This window comes from Apteryx mantelli, chromosome 3 (assembly GCF_036417845.1).
Source record: "Apteryx mantelli isolate bAptMan1 chromosome 3, bAptMan1.hap1, whole genome shotgun sequence".
Lineage (NCBI taxonomy): Eukaryota > Metazoa > Chordata > Aves > Apterygiformes > Apterygidae > Apteryx > Apteryx mantelli.
The window spans coordinates 48,687,387-48,704,297 of NC_089980.1; the positions used below are offsets into that span (position 1 = coordinate 48,687,387).

At 37.1% G+C, this 16,911-nt stretch overlaps 1 protein-coding gene across 6 annotated transcripts in view; it reads right to left on the reverse strand.

Annotated features, from left to right (window-relative positions):
* CNST (consortin, connexin sorting protein) overlaps window positions 1-16,911 on the reverse strand; it is a 62,304-nt gene that overhangs the window by 33,665 nt on the left and 11,728 nt on the right. For 4 of the 6 annotated variants that reach the window (XM_067293320.1, XM_067293323.1, XM_067293322.1 and 1 more), the window contains 3 exons: window positions 12,835-13,272; window positions 4,821-5,026; window positions 243-273 (listed from right to left, as the gene is read on the reverse strand). In XM_067293320.1, coding sequence (XP_067149421.1) covers window positions 243-273; window positions 4,821-5,026; window positions 12,835-13,222 — 625 coding nt within the window. In that variant the 5' untranslated portion in view covers window positions 13,223-13,272. Of the gene's footprint in view, window positions 1-242; window positions 274-4,820; window positions 5,027-12,834; window positions 13,273-14,132; window positions 14,318-16,911 lie in introns of all 6 variants that reach the window. The other 2 variants (XM_067293324.1, XM_067293325.1) reach the window with 2 other exon arrangements.

A 16,911-nucleotide genomic window follows, 5' to 3' on the forward strand; every position in this document is an offset into this window, starting at 1 on the left:
ACAACTACTAATGATTTTATCAGCACAGCTTTTGAAAGTGCATTTATTATTTAACTCATATTCCAGCAGTCTGATTAGGACTAGCTAACATACTGTATGTTCACTCATGGATAAATTACAGCTGTAGACTTCTTCCTAACCTGATCCACAACCTGTGAGTCAATGGCAGAGTATTTTCTTTATGTTTTATCATGTCTGATTATTTTAGTAATGCACATCAATTTTTACAAGTAAAAGGATACATTCCTCCTCTTGAAAATAGGTCTCAGCTATCTGTAAAGGAAAAAAGAGAAAAATTAGGATTCTCTAATTTTTATGATAGTGATAATAGTATAATAAGAATTCATTTTAAATATCTGTTTTGCAGATTCATATTTAGTTTGGATAAAAATCAAATGCTCAGACTAAACGCATGTATCCTTATTCTAGGAAAGATGTTCCAAAGAAAATCAAACAACATACAAATAGTAAGTCCATTCACACAAATGGATTTGCCCAAACGTTAGTTGGTTTTTATATTGTTACAGCAACATTTATTTTAGCAAATTTTGAGTGGTATTAGTTTTAAAATGACCTAGAACAGAAGTATCATGTTTATTGATAATGAGGTGGGTCAAAGAGTTTGCATTCTATTACTGACCACTACTTCCTTATGTTTGAAAGAAGTAAGATCATTGCTAAGCTCTCCCAAGCATTACAGTGCAATGTAATAACAGGGAGCAGTGGAGATCTCCTGATGGAGGAGAAAAGAACAGTCTTTGGATCAAAAACCCTAAAAATGTTGCCCATGACAAGTTCAGAGTAACTCTCCTATTTATATTCCCTTATAATATTTCAAATTTTAAGTATTTGAAATTCATCAGATAAATATAAAAGACGGGCTCAATTTCTTTTTTTCTTAAAGGGACTCATTTAAGTTGTTTGGGTGTAACTTCCTAGTTACACTCCAGTCATGTGCCTGCGATAACAATCTTGAAGCCATAAAGGCAGAAGTTTGCTTAAAACTACACAACAGCTCTTCACATGGGTCACAGGACTAAGATGTCTCCCAACAGATACTGAGAGACTTACAGAAAGTTGCGCCATTTGCAGTTAAGCTGTATTACTCCTAGTCCAGCTGCAGAATCTAGACAATACTATTCCAGCAGCCTTCTGCCACTTCCCTTCATGAAGCTGCTCCTCTGTTAGAAAAGAATTAAAGATCCTGTATCTCATGTGTCAGTTCACTAAGCCAAACATATTGATATCTGAAGCTCTTCAACAACAGAGCAAGTCACCGAATTAAGCCAGAGGCAGTTCTTTGATTTGCACTGTAGCTGTTACGAAATGGAATACATCTGAGGTTTTTCCTCCTCAAACTTACATTTCTATAACAGAACAATTAAAACTTTGCCTGTTGCATCTGGAGATCGAAGTGTGAAGGAGGTTTAATATGGAAAACAAATACCATTCCAAAGAAGTTACTGAGGACTAGGAAAACACAACATAAGGAAGACTATTTTAAAATAATATTTCACAGGAACATATAAAAATGTATAAGTCAATCTATAGCACTTCTAGCTCAATGCAATATGTAAGCTAATGCCAAATGCTTCTGTAACAGCTACCATATTAGTCAATGGCTAGGAATTGAACATGGGATCTCTAAACCTAAGCACTTAAGATGTCTAGCTGTGACATCTTAACAACTTTTCCCTGGTTTGGTAATTTTACAATTTGTATCTTTAACAGATCACTGCAAAAAGGAACAGTTAATATATGCTCACCAAGGGCTAATACAGTAAAAAACTTTCCATATCAAGACCTTGGGCATGCAAACAGAAAAAAAAAATTGTTTTGGTATACCAGGTTATTAATATATCAAAACTACATATTTTAACTGCAGACTACTGAAACAAATATACTACCCTCTTCCTAGTGAGGCTTTGCTTTTAACCAGCCCTATCAAAGTCAAAATTGCAATCATGGAAGCAGCAGAACTTCCAGAAGAAAAATCTAGATGCCAGTTAGGAAAACTCCTTCTGCATCAATCAAGCAAAGTTATTTGTTTTTTTTCAGAACTGGCATAAAGGATTCCCTCTTGGATTTGAAGGGCAAAGACATCATTGTACTACAGTCCATGTAACCAGCTCAGAGAATGTAAGCATCCAAAGATAGTCAAAAAATGAGTGTGTTTCTAAGTCGAAACAGAACTTCACTTTGACTCTTGAGTTAGTGGTAGGGAGTATTACAGAAAAGATACAGCTGATTTCTGCAGACTAAAAGGTGTAACACTGTAGAGGAAAGCTAACATGGTAACTGAAATGTCTTACTTCCCATTCCTCCCTTTTGACAAATAATCTTTGAGATTTGCAACAATAAGAACTTTTTTTGTGCTTGTCTGAAGCTGGGCAAACTTTCCCAGAGAGCTGAGGAATACAGAAGGCTTTGTTTATAAATGGAATAAAACACAAAGAATATAAACCTCAGAAATGAAAACATTTTGTCTCACAGAACTTTTTTACAATGTCATAGACCTTTACAAGCACTAACTGAACAATCTTCAGCAACACTGAATATTGGCAGTCTTCCTATTTGCTGTACATGGTGTGCAAGGGCCATGTTTGCAAAAAGCATCCAGTAAGTGCAGATAGCTGATACCTGAACGTTCAGGTTGAGACATTTCATAGCTGATACTCCAATGACTTCTGTGAGAGCACAAAAAACATTCAGAGTCTCAAAATCTTTTGGCCATATCAATTTAGGCATTCAAAACTTGAAGGTCTTAACAATAAATGGGCACTTTTGCAAGACTTCCTAAGTTGATCACTCAAAAAAAGATTTGTAGAGCAGTCTAGATTACAAGTTGGGTATTCCTGACTCTCAATCTTATTACTAACCACAAGATCATTCTGAGTCCAGCACCTCCAAAACGGAATTGGTAAGTGACTTCTCAAGCTCTTTTTTGCATATTTCTTCTGCTACCTTGAGTAGCCTGCTTAGAATTTCTAGAGCTGCCAAAGAAGCTCTGTACCTATGTTTACATATAAATAGTTTTTACAATCTGTAACAAATAAATGCTAAACAAATCACATGGATCTCATACAAGACTGGAAAAAAAAGTTACATCATATTTTAATTAAAAAATAACCCTAGGACAGTCCCTAATATTGTAAAGCATTTAAATATTTAATGCAAACTTCTCACTAACAATGCTGAATGCTAATGCTCCAGAATATCTGACACAGCTCCTGATTTTACTTTGCATTCTCTCTCACAGAAAAAAATTAGAATATGATAGAAGAATATTTGCCAGACTTAATATAAAAGTAGGTTACTGGCAGGTTGTATTAGCAACCTGAGATAAGACTGAAGATGACTGGGAAAGAAAAAAAAGCTCTTACTAGAACTCATTTCACATGAAAAAATGAATGTTCTCTTTCACATCCTGTATTTTTTCCCAGATTAAAATGTGTGCTGTGATGCTCGTAACCTAGCTTTCTTTCAAACATTCCATTAGAAATGGCTTAATATTTTTAGGAAAAAAAAGGTGATGCCTTTTTAACATCTTTGAATCTGGAAACCCACATTCTATTCTCAGTTCTGTCACAGTTCCTGCATGACCTTGAAAAAAGTTGTTCCCTTTGTGGTTTGGCTTCCTCATCCATACAGCAGCAGACAGATTTCACCTCTATATTGGTGATGATATTCCTTAATGTTTGTAAAGCATTTTCAGACTTTTGCACAAACTGCACTGTCTTCCCACACAGACCTTTGTACTGACTCATGACCACTAAATTACACTTGGTTACAAATGGAAATGCCTAACCTTAATGCTAAATTTCAAATAAATTAAGGAACAGTAGGAAATAACTTCACTCAAACACAAATTTTTCAAAAAAAAAAAAAAAAACTACATCAAATGTAAAGTATCCATAATTCTAAAGAGAAGCCTCTCTCTCAAACACCACCTCTTATTTATATCAAAGAGAATAAGGATGCAGAAGGAGTGTCATCATAGCATGAAGTTTAAAATGAGAACAGTCATCCAATTTTTCACAATAAAGATAATGCAACTTCGTCAAATCAAATAACCTATATTGGACACGATAGCCAAACAAGAAGTCTTCTGCTCCAGTGTTAGTCTGACACCACTGAACTATATATTAATAGTGCAAGAAGTCCAATCCACATATCCATCTTGTATCATAATCTCCAGAAAGAAAAACACACTTGCCAATTAGTAAAAAGAGAATGCTTTTCAAATCCTACAGGATTTCCTTTTACCTTGCAGAGATGGTGACTGTGCTATAAAAAAGTATACACTAAGAAACCTTGCATCTTAACATTCATGTATTAAGTTCATGCTAGAAAGAAGTATGCAACGGTAAAAATAATTTCAGATTTAAAATGTGATTTAGCCATCAGTTGTCTTGTTTTAAACCAATATCTACAAACCATGTTTAAGCTATTTTGAAGAGCAGTTTTCCTAAGTTTTCCTGCCACACTCCAGAATTTCATCATCTGGGGAAAAATCCAATACTGTCAAAATGCTTGCATGGACAAGAAAAGTCTGTTTCAAAATATATTAGATGTCATAGAAAATCTGTCTTGAAGAGTTTCCTTCTACTGCAGAATACGTTTTCAAGGCAATTTTTAGTTTTAACATATATCAGAGAATCTTAGAGGAGATGTATGCCTTGAACATCCTTTATATATCAAAACTGCCTGTCCAGATATGGATATTAACATATGTTGAAATAATGCATCTTTTTCCTAATGAAAAAAAGATCTCAAATAAAAACAAAGTTAGTGCAACAACCCAGACACATAGCAAATACCTGATGGAGACACAGAGGCAGTATCTTTGAATCCATCTGTTCAACCTCTTCATGGAGCAAAGACAAAAGGGATGGCAATGTTTGTTTTTGTTCTTTCTGATGAGAGTCTTCATTTGCTTCATCAGCACCTTCAGCAGCCACAGAATCTGTATCTGTAACAAGAGTGTTTTCTTCCTTGATTGCTGTGGTTCCCACTGAAGGAACTCCTTTAAAAAGAACAAGTATTTAGGTTAGGATTCAAAAATACATGAAGTTGCATTTCTAGGAAATTTTCAATACAAAAGCTTTAAATAAAAACGTATCTTAAATAACACCCTGTAAGTAGATAAAATATTGGTCTTGTCAAAATGAGTTGTAACAGATTTGTCTCAATGTCAGCTCACCGACCTGAAAAAACACACTAAGATCATCGGCTATTTTTGTACACTTCTAACTGGGATCCAACTTTGACTTAAAAAAAAACAAACAAAAAAACCCTGTTCTACAGAATTGTAATAGACCAGGCTGACCTAAAATAAAGAGTTGTGACTGATATTACAGTTTCATCAGCTAAAATCAATACTTAAAATTCAGGTCTGAGCGGACAGAATTCCGCATAAAACCCCGTGATTTTTGATGCAACAGCCAGAGACAGAAAGCAGGGTTGTTCACAATGCAGTTTGACTCATAAAAGAGCATAAAGAAGAAGAGAAACAACAGTGGGCTCCAGAATGGCAGGGAGCGGTCTGTGTGATCAGCAGAGGTTATTCTAGTGATGGCCACGTACTCTAGGAGAGTGCTTGGGAGTTTGCTGGGGCAAACTGCCCTGAGGATTTACCAAGTAGCTCCCTCAGGTACACGAGGAGAACATGAACAGAGTTCTTGGCTTGTCTCTTTGCCTGCGCCAAGGAGCTGGAGCTTGTACAAGGAAAAGTACCAGTGAAGGAATAGTTCTGCTGGAAAGAACGACTCAGATGATAGCACAGTGTCTCCTCACAGTGAAAAGAGGATCTTAGAGGACAGAAAGAAGTAGATGATGATAGCAGGAGCTTCTATTATGGGACACACAGACAGATGTCCAGGAGGAACATGCGGTAACCCTCGAGCTGAGTGCAAATGGAGACATCCCTAGATATCTGCATAGCTTATTTGGGAGTCCAGAGGAAGAGCCAGTAGTGGTGGTCCATGCTGGTACCAATGACACAAGAAAGTGCAAACCAATTTAGCCTCCAGAACATCTTGCTAGGCAGAAAACTGGGACCTGCACAGTACATTCCCTACCAATTCACTGTTGCCAGTCTACCCATTTTATAAAAGTGCAAAAGTGGGACATGCAGGTGGAAGACTGACAATGTATGTGAAGAATAATATAAAGCATAACAGCACAAAAATATTACAGGAAATACATTATGGGTGTAAACGCTACACTTTATTGTTAGAAATCTGCAGAATACTGCAGAAAATATGCAGTATTCCTAGCATATTGCTGATCATGTGATAGTCATCAGGAAACGTTAAGTGAGATTAAGGAAGATATAAATGTAGAGCAGGCAGTGGTAGTGGGAGAATTCAACTACCCACATATACATTGGAGGAATGTCTCATGAGGATGAGGAAGAATAAAGTTTTTGAAAACAATAAATGATGGCTTCCTAGAACACAATCTTAGGACCCACCAGAATGATGCCATTCTGGATTTGGTCATGGATAGCGCAGAACTAGGACGTAGCAGGACCACAACACAAATAATTTCAACTGTGAAACAGCGGGCCAAGAGTGCAACCCATTATTACAAAGGGCCACCTGAGGACTGATGGAATACTAGCACAGCCCATCTACAAAAAGTGGCTCTAGAAGAAATCTCAGGGACTACAGACTTGGAAGTTTGCCTTCCATCTCTGGTAAGTCACTGGAGTCTGTAATATGTAAAATCACAGAGCACATGAAATGACGTTGATCTGTTGGGAAAATCAGCACAGCTGCTGTGAAGGGAAAGCCTGCCTCGCTAAGCTGCTGGGTGGTCAATAAACACATGGATAAAGGGGATCCAGTGGGTACCTGCATTTCCAAGAAAGCCTTTGAAAACATTCCTCACCAAAAGCTATTAAAGAAACTAAGTTGCCACAGAACTGAAGGAGAGGTTCTTAAAAGACTGGAAGGTGGGGCTTAATGAGCACTTTTCAGGATGGAGAAAGGTCAGTGGTGGGATTCTCCAGGGACTGATGGGGACAATTTCTATTCGGCATCTTCACTTCTTTCTCCAAGTCATTGATGATCAGTGAAGTCTCAAACTGTGGAAATGACACTAAGCTCTCTGAGGTATCCAAATGCTGTGTAAATAGTGAGGAACTCCAGAAGGACCTCAAAACCCTGAGTGGACAAAAAGGTGGCAGATGAGTTTCAATGTAGGTAAATGTAAAACATCTAGGAAAACTATCTAAACTATACTTGTACAGTACATTTTGGAACCAGGAGATATAACTCAGGAAAGATCTTGGAGGCAGCTCTGTAAAATCATCAGCCTATGTGCAGCAGCAGCCAAAAAAATCAGCAAAATATGAGGCATCACCAGGAAAGGTATTGAGAACAAGATAGAAAAAATAATTTTGCTGCCTTGGAACGTGTGCATTTTGAGTACTGTGTGCAGTTCTAGTCTCTGTATCTCAAGACAGGCATAAAGGATTAGAGCAGGTACAGAGAAGGCAACTAAAATGATTAAAAGGACAGAGTAAATTATGAGTTATGCTTCATGAGGAGAAACTATTAAGTTTGGACTCTTCTGTTTGGAGAAGAGAAGGCCGAGTGGAGATATGATTGAGACTTGTAAGATTAACAAAGGCAGGATAAGCTGAATGGACAGTTCGCCAAATCTGACATTACTTGATTAAACTAGTAGAAAATCACTTAAAATAGGAGAAGAAAAAAGCAAAACACTTCCTACTATACATGCAAAGCTTTTTGAAAGTTGCTGCCACAGTACAAGCAGAAAATCTCAGCAGGTTCAAAAGGACAAACTGATGAACAAAAGGTTCATAAATGGCTACTAAAAACAGTAGGCAGAGATGTACCCCCTAACATCCATAATACAGCAATTCTAGATGCTGGGGAAGTACAAACAGAATGGGCTAATAAAACTGGTCAGGCTTGCACACATTCCCTAAATAGCATCTCCTATTACCACTGTTGGAGACCAAGGACTGAGCTAGATGGACCACTGGACTGGCCCAGCAGGGCAGTTCTTATTTCTTTAAAGCCATCTCCTGTAAGAATCAGCAAAAAGATCAGGAATTGACTACCCCAGAAAATAAAACAAAGACTATGCTACAAAATTTGTTATGATGACACTGCTGCTTAGCAGTATGAAGAGATATGATCTCTCACTGACATAATTATACTATCAAAAAGATCTGTAAAAGTGCCTTTAAATGTGTTCCTTTAATTGGAATGGTTTTAATACAAAGCATAGCTTTATTTATATAAAACTGGGATCATGTTAGATGTAGTTTGCCAGTACAGAATACTCTATATTAATAAAGAGTCGGCATGCACCCTGTCTTAAAACTAGTTTATCCCTTAAATTCATGAACACAAATTATTTTTTCACAAAATAATTTTGAATTTGATATATTTACATAGGGCAAAATAAAAAAAAACAGATTTTTTAAAAAACAATTTAGAGATGTTAAAATACCAATATTTTTTCAGAACATGACACATCAGGGTAGTGCATAACATTCATATTACCAATGAAATATGATACGACATAAAACAATTGCTAAAATTATTATTTTTTAATTATTAAGGTCAGCTGGTACTGACAGTGGATAAAATCTTTCTGTATAAAAGCACATCTTGTTTATAATGTAAATAAAGCAGCACACCTTCTCAAGAGTTTTTGAAATAAGCAAGTTCCATTTTGCAAGAAATTGGGAAATTTGTCTCCAGCAAAAAAAAGCTGAAGTTTTCACATTTCCACAAAAAACAAATTCTGAGCTTTGCCTATGGAAAAGAGCAATATCCCACTGGATTTAATTAAAATCCCAGTCCTGTACATAAAACTGATGCAAGTAAAGCATAAAAAAGGAGTAAATACAGACAAATGAAAAAAAAGAGTAATGCCAGTAATACATCCACGGTTGTTTTTAGTTCTGTCAAATATATTTCTGGAATTTCACATTTGTTTAAATTATCTTAAAAATTATTTAGACAACATCTAAAAAGCAACCTGCATAGGTGATATAGACTCAAGAACACTGAAACGTGCATAGTGAACTTTGTAAATTCAAGTTACGATTAATAGGTCTTCTTACCTGAACTAAGCCCATTTTCTGAAAATCTGGTTAACATTCAAAAGCAGGACACGTGGGGGTGGTGTTTCGAGCTAACCTATTACTATCTCATTCCGTAACCATCATATCTTGATTGTTTCTATGGCTTAGGCACTCAGCATATTTCACACACCTTTCTGTTCTTTGTAACTGAAACCCTAGAGTGATGATTCAGGGTTAAGATTTAGGGCTCAAGACAGGTATTCACTTGTCCACTGAGAACTCCACCACTGCTTTTTGTTATTATAAACTCTTTATTAAGTAAACTATCCAGAGCAGGAGTACTAATATTCTCTACAGGTGGCTATTTTTGCAGGTCTTATTGCCAGACAAAATATGGGTGTAACTTAAATTAATACTGGAAAAACAATGTTAAATATCTGCTTTTCCAGTATTTGCTCCTGCTTGCCTGAAGCGACAAGAGACATAACTGGATGTGGGATATTGACTGGGAAGTGTTTTTTAGAGATGGAGTCAAGGCTATGTTCAAAAGAACAGCTTTCTGTATAGCACATGATCATGAAACCAGAAAGGAGGGTCCAAATCTTTTAGCAAGCCTTTTGTCTCAGAAAAAGTCACTTCAAACTTCGCTATATTAAGCAGTTAATGATCATCTGTAACATCAAACTATGAATGTTGTTTGAAACATGCTCAATAGCAAGTACCATGAAAAACTTCATTTTAATATTATTGCAGTACTGTGGTTAACAAGTAGTTTATAAACTGCATTTTATTCCTAAATATAGTTGTGCTGTGACTCACCTGGAATAAATTCTGCCCTCAATTTACTCCACTAATTCTGAAGCAACACATTACAGTCATGCGAACTACTTCTATCTTGTTTTATTTTAAACTGAAGACAGCAGCTGTGCATTAGTAGTACTATAACCAGGAACTTTTCTTGAGGCAATAACACTTAGTGATGCTATTTCATCATAAAGGTGTTAGCGGCTAAGATCCCTCTTGATTTCATTCTTCCACTTGCCCATTCTTTGTTTCTAAAAAAAAGGGCACACAACACTGCATTCTTCTGGAATGCATCAGTTTTACTGTGAACAGCAGGTTACTTTTTAATAAAGGCAGGTGTTTCATGCATTTTTCTCATATTTTAAGAATCAAAGCTGAATTTTTTTCACTTTGCACAATATTGATATTAAAAATCATCTTGTTCCATACTAGAATGGGACCAAAGCCTTTATGAAAATAAATGTGAAAAAAATGCAAAAGATAACTCTCCGATGGTCAGAGCAGTCACTCAGAATACAGCAGTAAGGGCTCAGGTCAAGTCTCTGCTCTGCCAGATTCACAGCAGAAGTTTCAACTAATGTTTTGATGCCCAATTGGTGTGGCAATAATTCCTATGACACGGGGAGAATCAAACTTTCTCAAAGTTTTCTTAAGAGTTACACTGAAGCAGCACCACACTTGCAAAAAGTTCCCATTTTGACAAACAGAACTCGTGAATAAAAACACGACAAACACGTTTCTCAATGTTTCACTTTTTATTGTTTTGTCAGTGCTTCAGGTAATATGAAATTAAGGTGCCCTTGCTACCTGCCTGAGAATGAGTCAGAGGTGCAAGTATGCAATATTTGCTATGAAATAAAGCTAATGAAATAAAATTATGGATATTGTCCTCTATTTTCTAATTGAATTTTAATTATTACATTGAATAGCAGTAGTCTAGTCCCCCACTAGTAATGGAAGCTGCTGGTGCAGAAAAGATATGGTAAATTTTAAGAAAGTTTTTTAATGCCAGAAAGCTGTTTCAGACTGGTTCATTCAAGAAATATATTAAAAAAAAGGGGGGGGGACCAACAAATATTTCAAAAATATTTCATTTTTAAGACAGAAGTGTCTTTGGGGAAAAAAAAAGAGATACAGGTGAGCAGAGGTATATCTCTAGCAGACCAAGCTCAAAATCTTGTTTGGTACAGCACAGAACCTTAAGTAAAATGACACTGCCTGTTTTTTCATGCAATTTGACTAGTTTATGTTAATTGCTGCAACACCTAAATACATCCTAACCACTTCTCCTTCCTCACCATCCTCAGGCTGCCACAGAAAGAAGTTGAATAATTTATACAGGAAAAGTATATGTTGCAGAATTTAACTTGGGGAAAAATGACCAAGTGCAAGCCACCATGTTATACAGTATGTTGCTGAATTGCACAGTATGATTTCACAACATTAAATTACCAATTATGTCAGAGCTGATCTTTTCGAAAAAGATAAATTTATTTTCAGAGAACAGGGGTAATTTGAGTTCCACCTTTATAAGTGTATATTGCAAGCAGATGACACTTCATGAATCATTACTGCTACTGCATTGAAGCTAGTAGGATTCACTAAAAGGGACCCAAGTATTAGTTCTTATATGCAGAGACTCAGGAACAGTCAAGGTTCTTTACTAATAATATAGTAGGGCTTGTTCATAGGGATTTGGTTTTTAATCCCAGCAAAACCATTTTAAACTTTGTAGAATTTTGTCATGCTCTGAGCCAGATACTGTCATTCTTCTCTGACATGGTGTTCTAGGTCTCTAGATTTTTCGTCAAACTTTGTATATTTTAGCTTTCTACTTTTTGCCTTAAAACTGCCATCTATTGTGCACAGCTGGTTTTGTGGTATTTCTGCATCAGTTGATTGCATTTATCAACAGCAATACAAACTAAGGAAGAAAGAATATGGGCAAAGACTTTCAGTTTTCAGGCAAATTCTCCCTTTCTTCTTCTTATTATGCCTCAGATACTTCTGTTCACACATCTGTATTATATTTTAGCAACTTGTTTCCTGTTTTTCCCCTCATCACAGATGACTGCTTCTCAATTACTTATTCCAATCATTCTTTGTTTTAATTAAAAATATTTTCTTCTATTTTTAAATATTAAATCTATTGTTGAAAGGTATACTTCTGACTTTCTGAACAGGAATGATTCAATGGCTCCAAGTAACCTTGAAAGACACCAAAGGGATGAGACACATTCATTTCAATTAATACATTTGCAGCTCTACAACACAAAAGCCTTATGGTCTAGGGCACAAACCTAATACAGTAAGACCTTGTGTTGAAGCAAACATTTCCTATTGATTCACAAAGGAAAGAAACATCTCAAATAAGAATATGTAATATACATTTACATTTTCCTTACACAATTTAAAAGATCTAAAGGAGAAGTAACATCAAAAATTTGCAGAAGTGTATTTGCTGAACAGCACATTACTCAAAATGTAAATCTGATAACTATGTATTAAGCTTTGAAAAACCTAAGTAAATTCTCACAGCAGCAGGTCAAGATCAAGATATTTGGTACTGATGCCAAGTTTTCAAATCTTGAAGCTATATCAAGACACCAAAATTATCTTGCATATGAGCACTCAAATGATCAAAAACATATTGCCTGAATTTCCGGCCTATATGATTCAGATTTAGCATGATTACCACACTGCAACTGCACACCTCTCTCTATTCTTGCTTTCTCATGTGTCCCATTTGCTACACATTTAATTTAAACACTGAAAAACATAGAAAACATCTAAAATTTATCTGATTTAGTATTATTAACAATTCTGAAAACAATACTTTAGTGAAATTTAAAAACAGTTAACATGGCAACTAAAATATATATTTCTGATTAGTTCACAGATTAGAACTACAGCTTTATTATTTGAAGCAAACTAAACAAAACAAAATTTTTAGAAAGTACCTTTAGATTTTTTACTGGAGCCTCTTCTACTTCTTGGGCTTCTTTTTCCACCTGCCTGTTTTTCCGCAATGGGCTTTTTCTCCAGCTGGGGGTCCACATGGACATTTACAGATCTCCTCTCAGTTTCACTTTCCTTACAGGCTGGGGTACCATCTCCACTGTCCATATTTTCATTATTATTGATGCTGTCCTGCTCACCCTCATCATGTCTTCCCATAGCAGTGTTACTACTAGTTAGAACCTCATTCCCATCACGGTCAAGCTGATTCTCATTTTCATCAGATGAAGAAACCAAATGAGATGCCAAACCTTCCACCCTACAGTCAGCAGGAAGACTGTCCTTTGAGTCTATTTGTAGACCATTTGGTGGAAATTCTCTGTCATCCATTAGAGCGTTACTTGCTGAACCATTTAATCTCTCTCCAAATATTTTTAGACCTAAAATGTAAAACCAGAAAAAGCATTTATAATATATATTATGGTGGATAAGTAACCACATGCCTAATTCCAGCCAATAAAGAAACACATTAGCCAAGTGATATAGCTTAAAAGTATGGGGATATTCTTTAAAACAGTAATCCATTGTCCCACTGCAAATTTTAAAGCAAAGCACATCTACATACAAAATACATATCTATAAATTTGTATTTTTATCTAACTACCATTGGTTCCAGTTACATTACCAATAATATACCCTTGACCTTCACAACAGTACTCACAAGGTTATGACCGAGAAAACAAGAAAAACAGAAAGATAAACAAGACCTACCACCCCATATAAATCAATCAGTAAAACAAAAATATTCTTGTTGCATAACATCATAGCTTCCTTGGGAAAAAAAAATAGTCCAGCAAGGAATAAAAGTAGAGAAACTTCCACTTCTGTCACTCATAATATCACTTCAAATTTGCAAATAGGTTAATGCTGTTACAAGCATTAGATGCCAGTAGAACCTGTTTATTGACTCAGATTATCACTTTATTTTCAAGAAAACACTCAACATGTCTTCAGTATACATAGAAGCAGATGGCTTGTTAATTAAAAAACCCCTAATCCACCACCTACTCACAACAGGGGTCACCTTTCCCTTTTTGTGAACATGCAACTCTAATCAACACTGCACTTAGATGCATATTTACAGGGGAAAAAAAAAGGGGTAACACAGCAGCAGAGTTATGTGGTTCTTCTGGAGGGCTGTTACACTTCTATTAGTTGTGTTTACTTTTAGCTTTTAGAAGCATGGCAATACTGCTTGTTTAACTTAGCAACTATGCTGATGACATACTGCTCCACGTACCTCATATTAGATACATCTGATGTGCTTTAAATAGTAAAGCCAAAAACTGCCAAGCACCTTTGTGTTATAGAAGAGCTTAGACAAGCACCCTTAAGCAGCTTCTTACATTTCCTTCAAAGAAAAAGGCGTTTTAGAAAACCTGTCTTCACCAGATTTTCTTCAGTCTTACATTGTGGTATATAACACTGAAATAGATGGAATACATACATATTAAAATGGAAGATGTTGTTTCACTTTACTGTTAGAATTCAGATTGCAGAAAAACAAAACAAAACAAAAATGCCCTAGAGGATAAATAAGTTCCTTTTCATACACAGGAATATTTTTACATTAAAGATTACCAAAAAGATTTTCCCAAAATTATTTTCTTATGCAACTTCTACAGTTGCTACAAGGACTAGAAGAAAACAAATATGACTCCCATCTACAAGAAGGGCAAGAAGGAAGATCAGGGAACTACAGGCCAATCAGCCTCACTTTGATCCCTGAAAGGTGATGTAGCAGGTAAACCTGGAAACCATTTCCAAACATATGAAGGACAAGAAGGTGATTGGGAGTAGTCAGCATGGATTTAAGCAGCAGAAAATCAGGCTTAACCAACCTGATAGCCTTCTGCAATGAGATTATTAGCTTCATGGAAGAGGGGAGAGCAGTGGATATTGTTTATCTCAACTTCAGTAATGCTTTCAACACTGTCTCTCAAAACATCTTCATAGACAAGCTGATGAAGTACAGGTTAGACAAGTGGACAGTGAGGTGGACTGAAAACTGCCAGGCTCAGAAGGCTGTGATCAGCAGCATGAAGTCCAGCTGGAGGCCAGTCACTAGTGGTGTCCCCCAGCGGTTGACACTGGGGCCAATATTGTTTAACAACTTCATTAATGATTTGGATGATTGGACAAAATGCACCCTCAGCAAGTTTGCAGATGATACAAAACTGGGAGGAGCGGCTGATGCACCAGAGGACTGTGCTGCCATTCAGAGAGACCTGGACAGGCTGGAGAAATTGGCAAGTGGGAATCACATGAAGTTCAACAAAGGGAAGTGCCAAGTCCTGCACCTGGGGAGGAATAACCCCAGGCACCAGTACAGGCTGAGGGCTGACTGGCTGGAAAGAAGCTTTGCAGAGAAGGACCTGGGGGTCCTGGTGGACAGCAAGTTGAACGTGAGCCAGCAACTGCTCTTGTGACAAAGGTGGCCAATGATATCCTGGGCTGCATGAGAAAGAGCATGGCCAGCAGGTTGAGGGAGGTGATCCTTCCCCTCCATTCAGCACTGGTGAGGCCACTTCTGAAGTACTGGGTGCAGTTCTGGGCTCCACAGTATAGAAAAGACATAAAGGGACTGGAGCATCTGTCATGAGGAAAGGGTGAAAGAGCTGGGACTGTTTAGCCTGCAGAAGAGAAGGGGGGAGTGTGTGTGGGGGAATCTTATCAATGTGTATAAATACTTAACAGGAGGGAATAAAGAAGATGGAGCCAGACTCTTCTCAGGAGTATCCAGTGCAACAAGAAGAGGCAATAGGCACAAATTGAAACACAAGAAATTCTGTTTAAACATAAGAAAAGACTTCTTTACTGTGAGGGTGGTTGAACACTGGAACAAGTTGCCCATAGAAGTTGTGAAGTCTCCATCCTTGGAGATATTCAAAACCTGACTGGACACGCTCCTGAGCATCCTGCTCTAGCTGACCCTGCTTTGAGCAGGAGGGTTGGTCCAGACAATCTCCAGAGGTGCTTATTAACCCTAATCATCCTATGATTCTGTGACTGTGAATGGTGAGAGAGAGATCATTACTTAGACACAAACCACACTATGGAAACTTCTGCTGTACCTGATTTTTGCACATGGCTTAAAATATTCTTTATGAAAACATTTCATATTAAGAATAAAATTCACTAGTTCTGGAAACAAACAAACAAAAAAAGGTGTAAATAATACCTTCCTTTTCCTAGCAAGGATGCATTCGGACATTAAGTACTGAACTCAAACGCGTATGCAGAGCAGATCGAAGGGAAGGGTAGGAAGGTGCCAGTGCAAAATTTTCTTCAATTTGTTTTTCAGTTTGTGGGGTTAGGAGGGAACAAAAGGGAAGGGCACAGGACTGCAGAGGTAAAGAGGACAGCACAGAAACTATCCTGTGCTCACACGTATTCTGGCTACCCCAATTCCTGCTGACCACCTACAATATCTGTTACCAGGCACGGCCAATAGACACTTTGCAGCATTAAACCTTCTTAATTGTCCACTCCTCTTTCCTCACTATTTCCAAGTATTCTGTCCCTCTATGACTGTCCTCTACACCTTTCCCAAAATAATCTTTGTTAGTACTCCTGAAGAACTTATTTCCAAAACACTTTATTCTTATCACAATAATATACTTTTTTGTGTGTGCTAATAGCTGCCAGGAAGCATATTAATATCATTTTTAGTAGCCTATGACTCCTCAGCAAAAGTTTATTTGTCTTCTACTTAGGTATTCTTGGGTCACTCACTTCATCAAATACTGTCCTACTGGTTTTACAGGAGCAGCCAGACCTGGGCAGCTGTACCTACCCGTAGATAACGGCTCAATCTGCACATGCCCTGTAAAGGTTAGGAATCGGGAAGGCACAGGCCAGGGAACATTGCAGTGACTGTGTACCAGGGGATTTTCAGGAGTAATGTTCTCAGAGTTCCCAGGAAGCACACAGAGGGTGAGGAGCCATCACCAGCTGGGCAAAGCAAAAGGAAAGTTGGCACCAGATAGGACAACTCCATTTCCATTTCCAACCAGAAG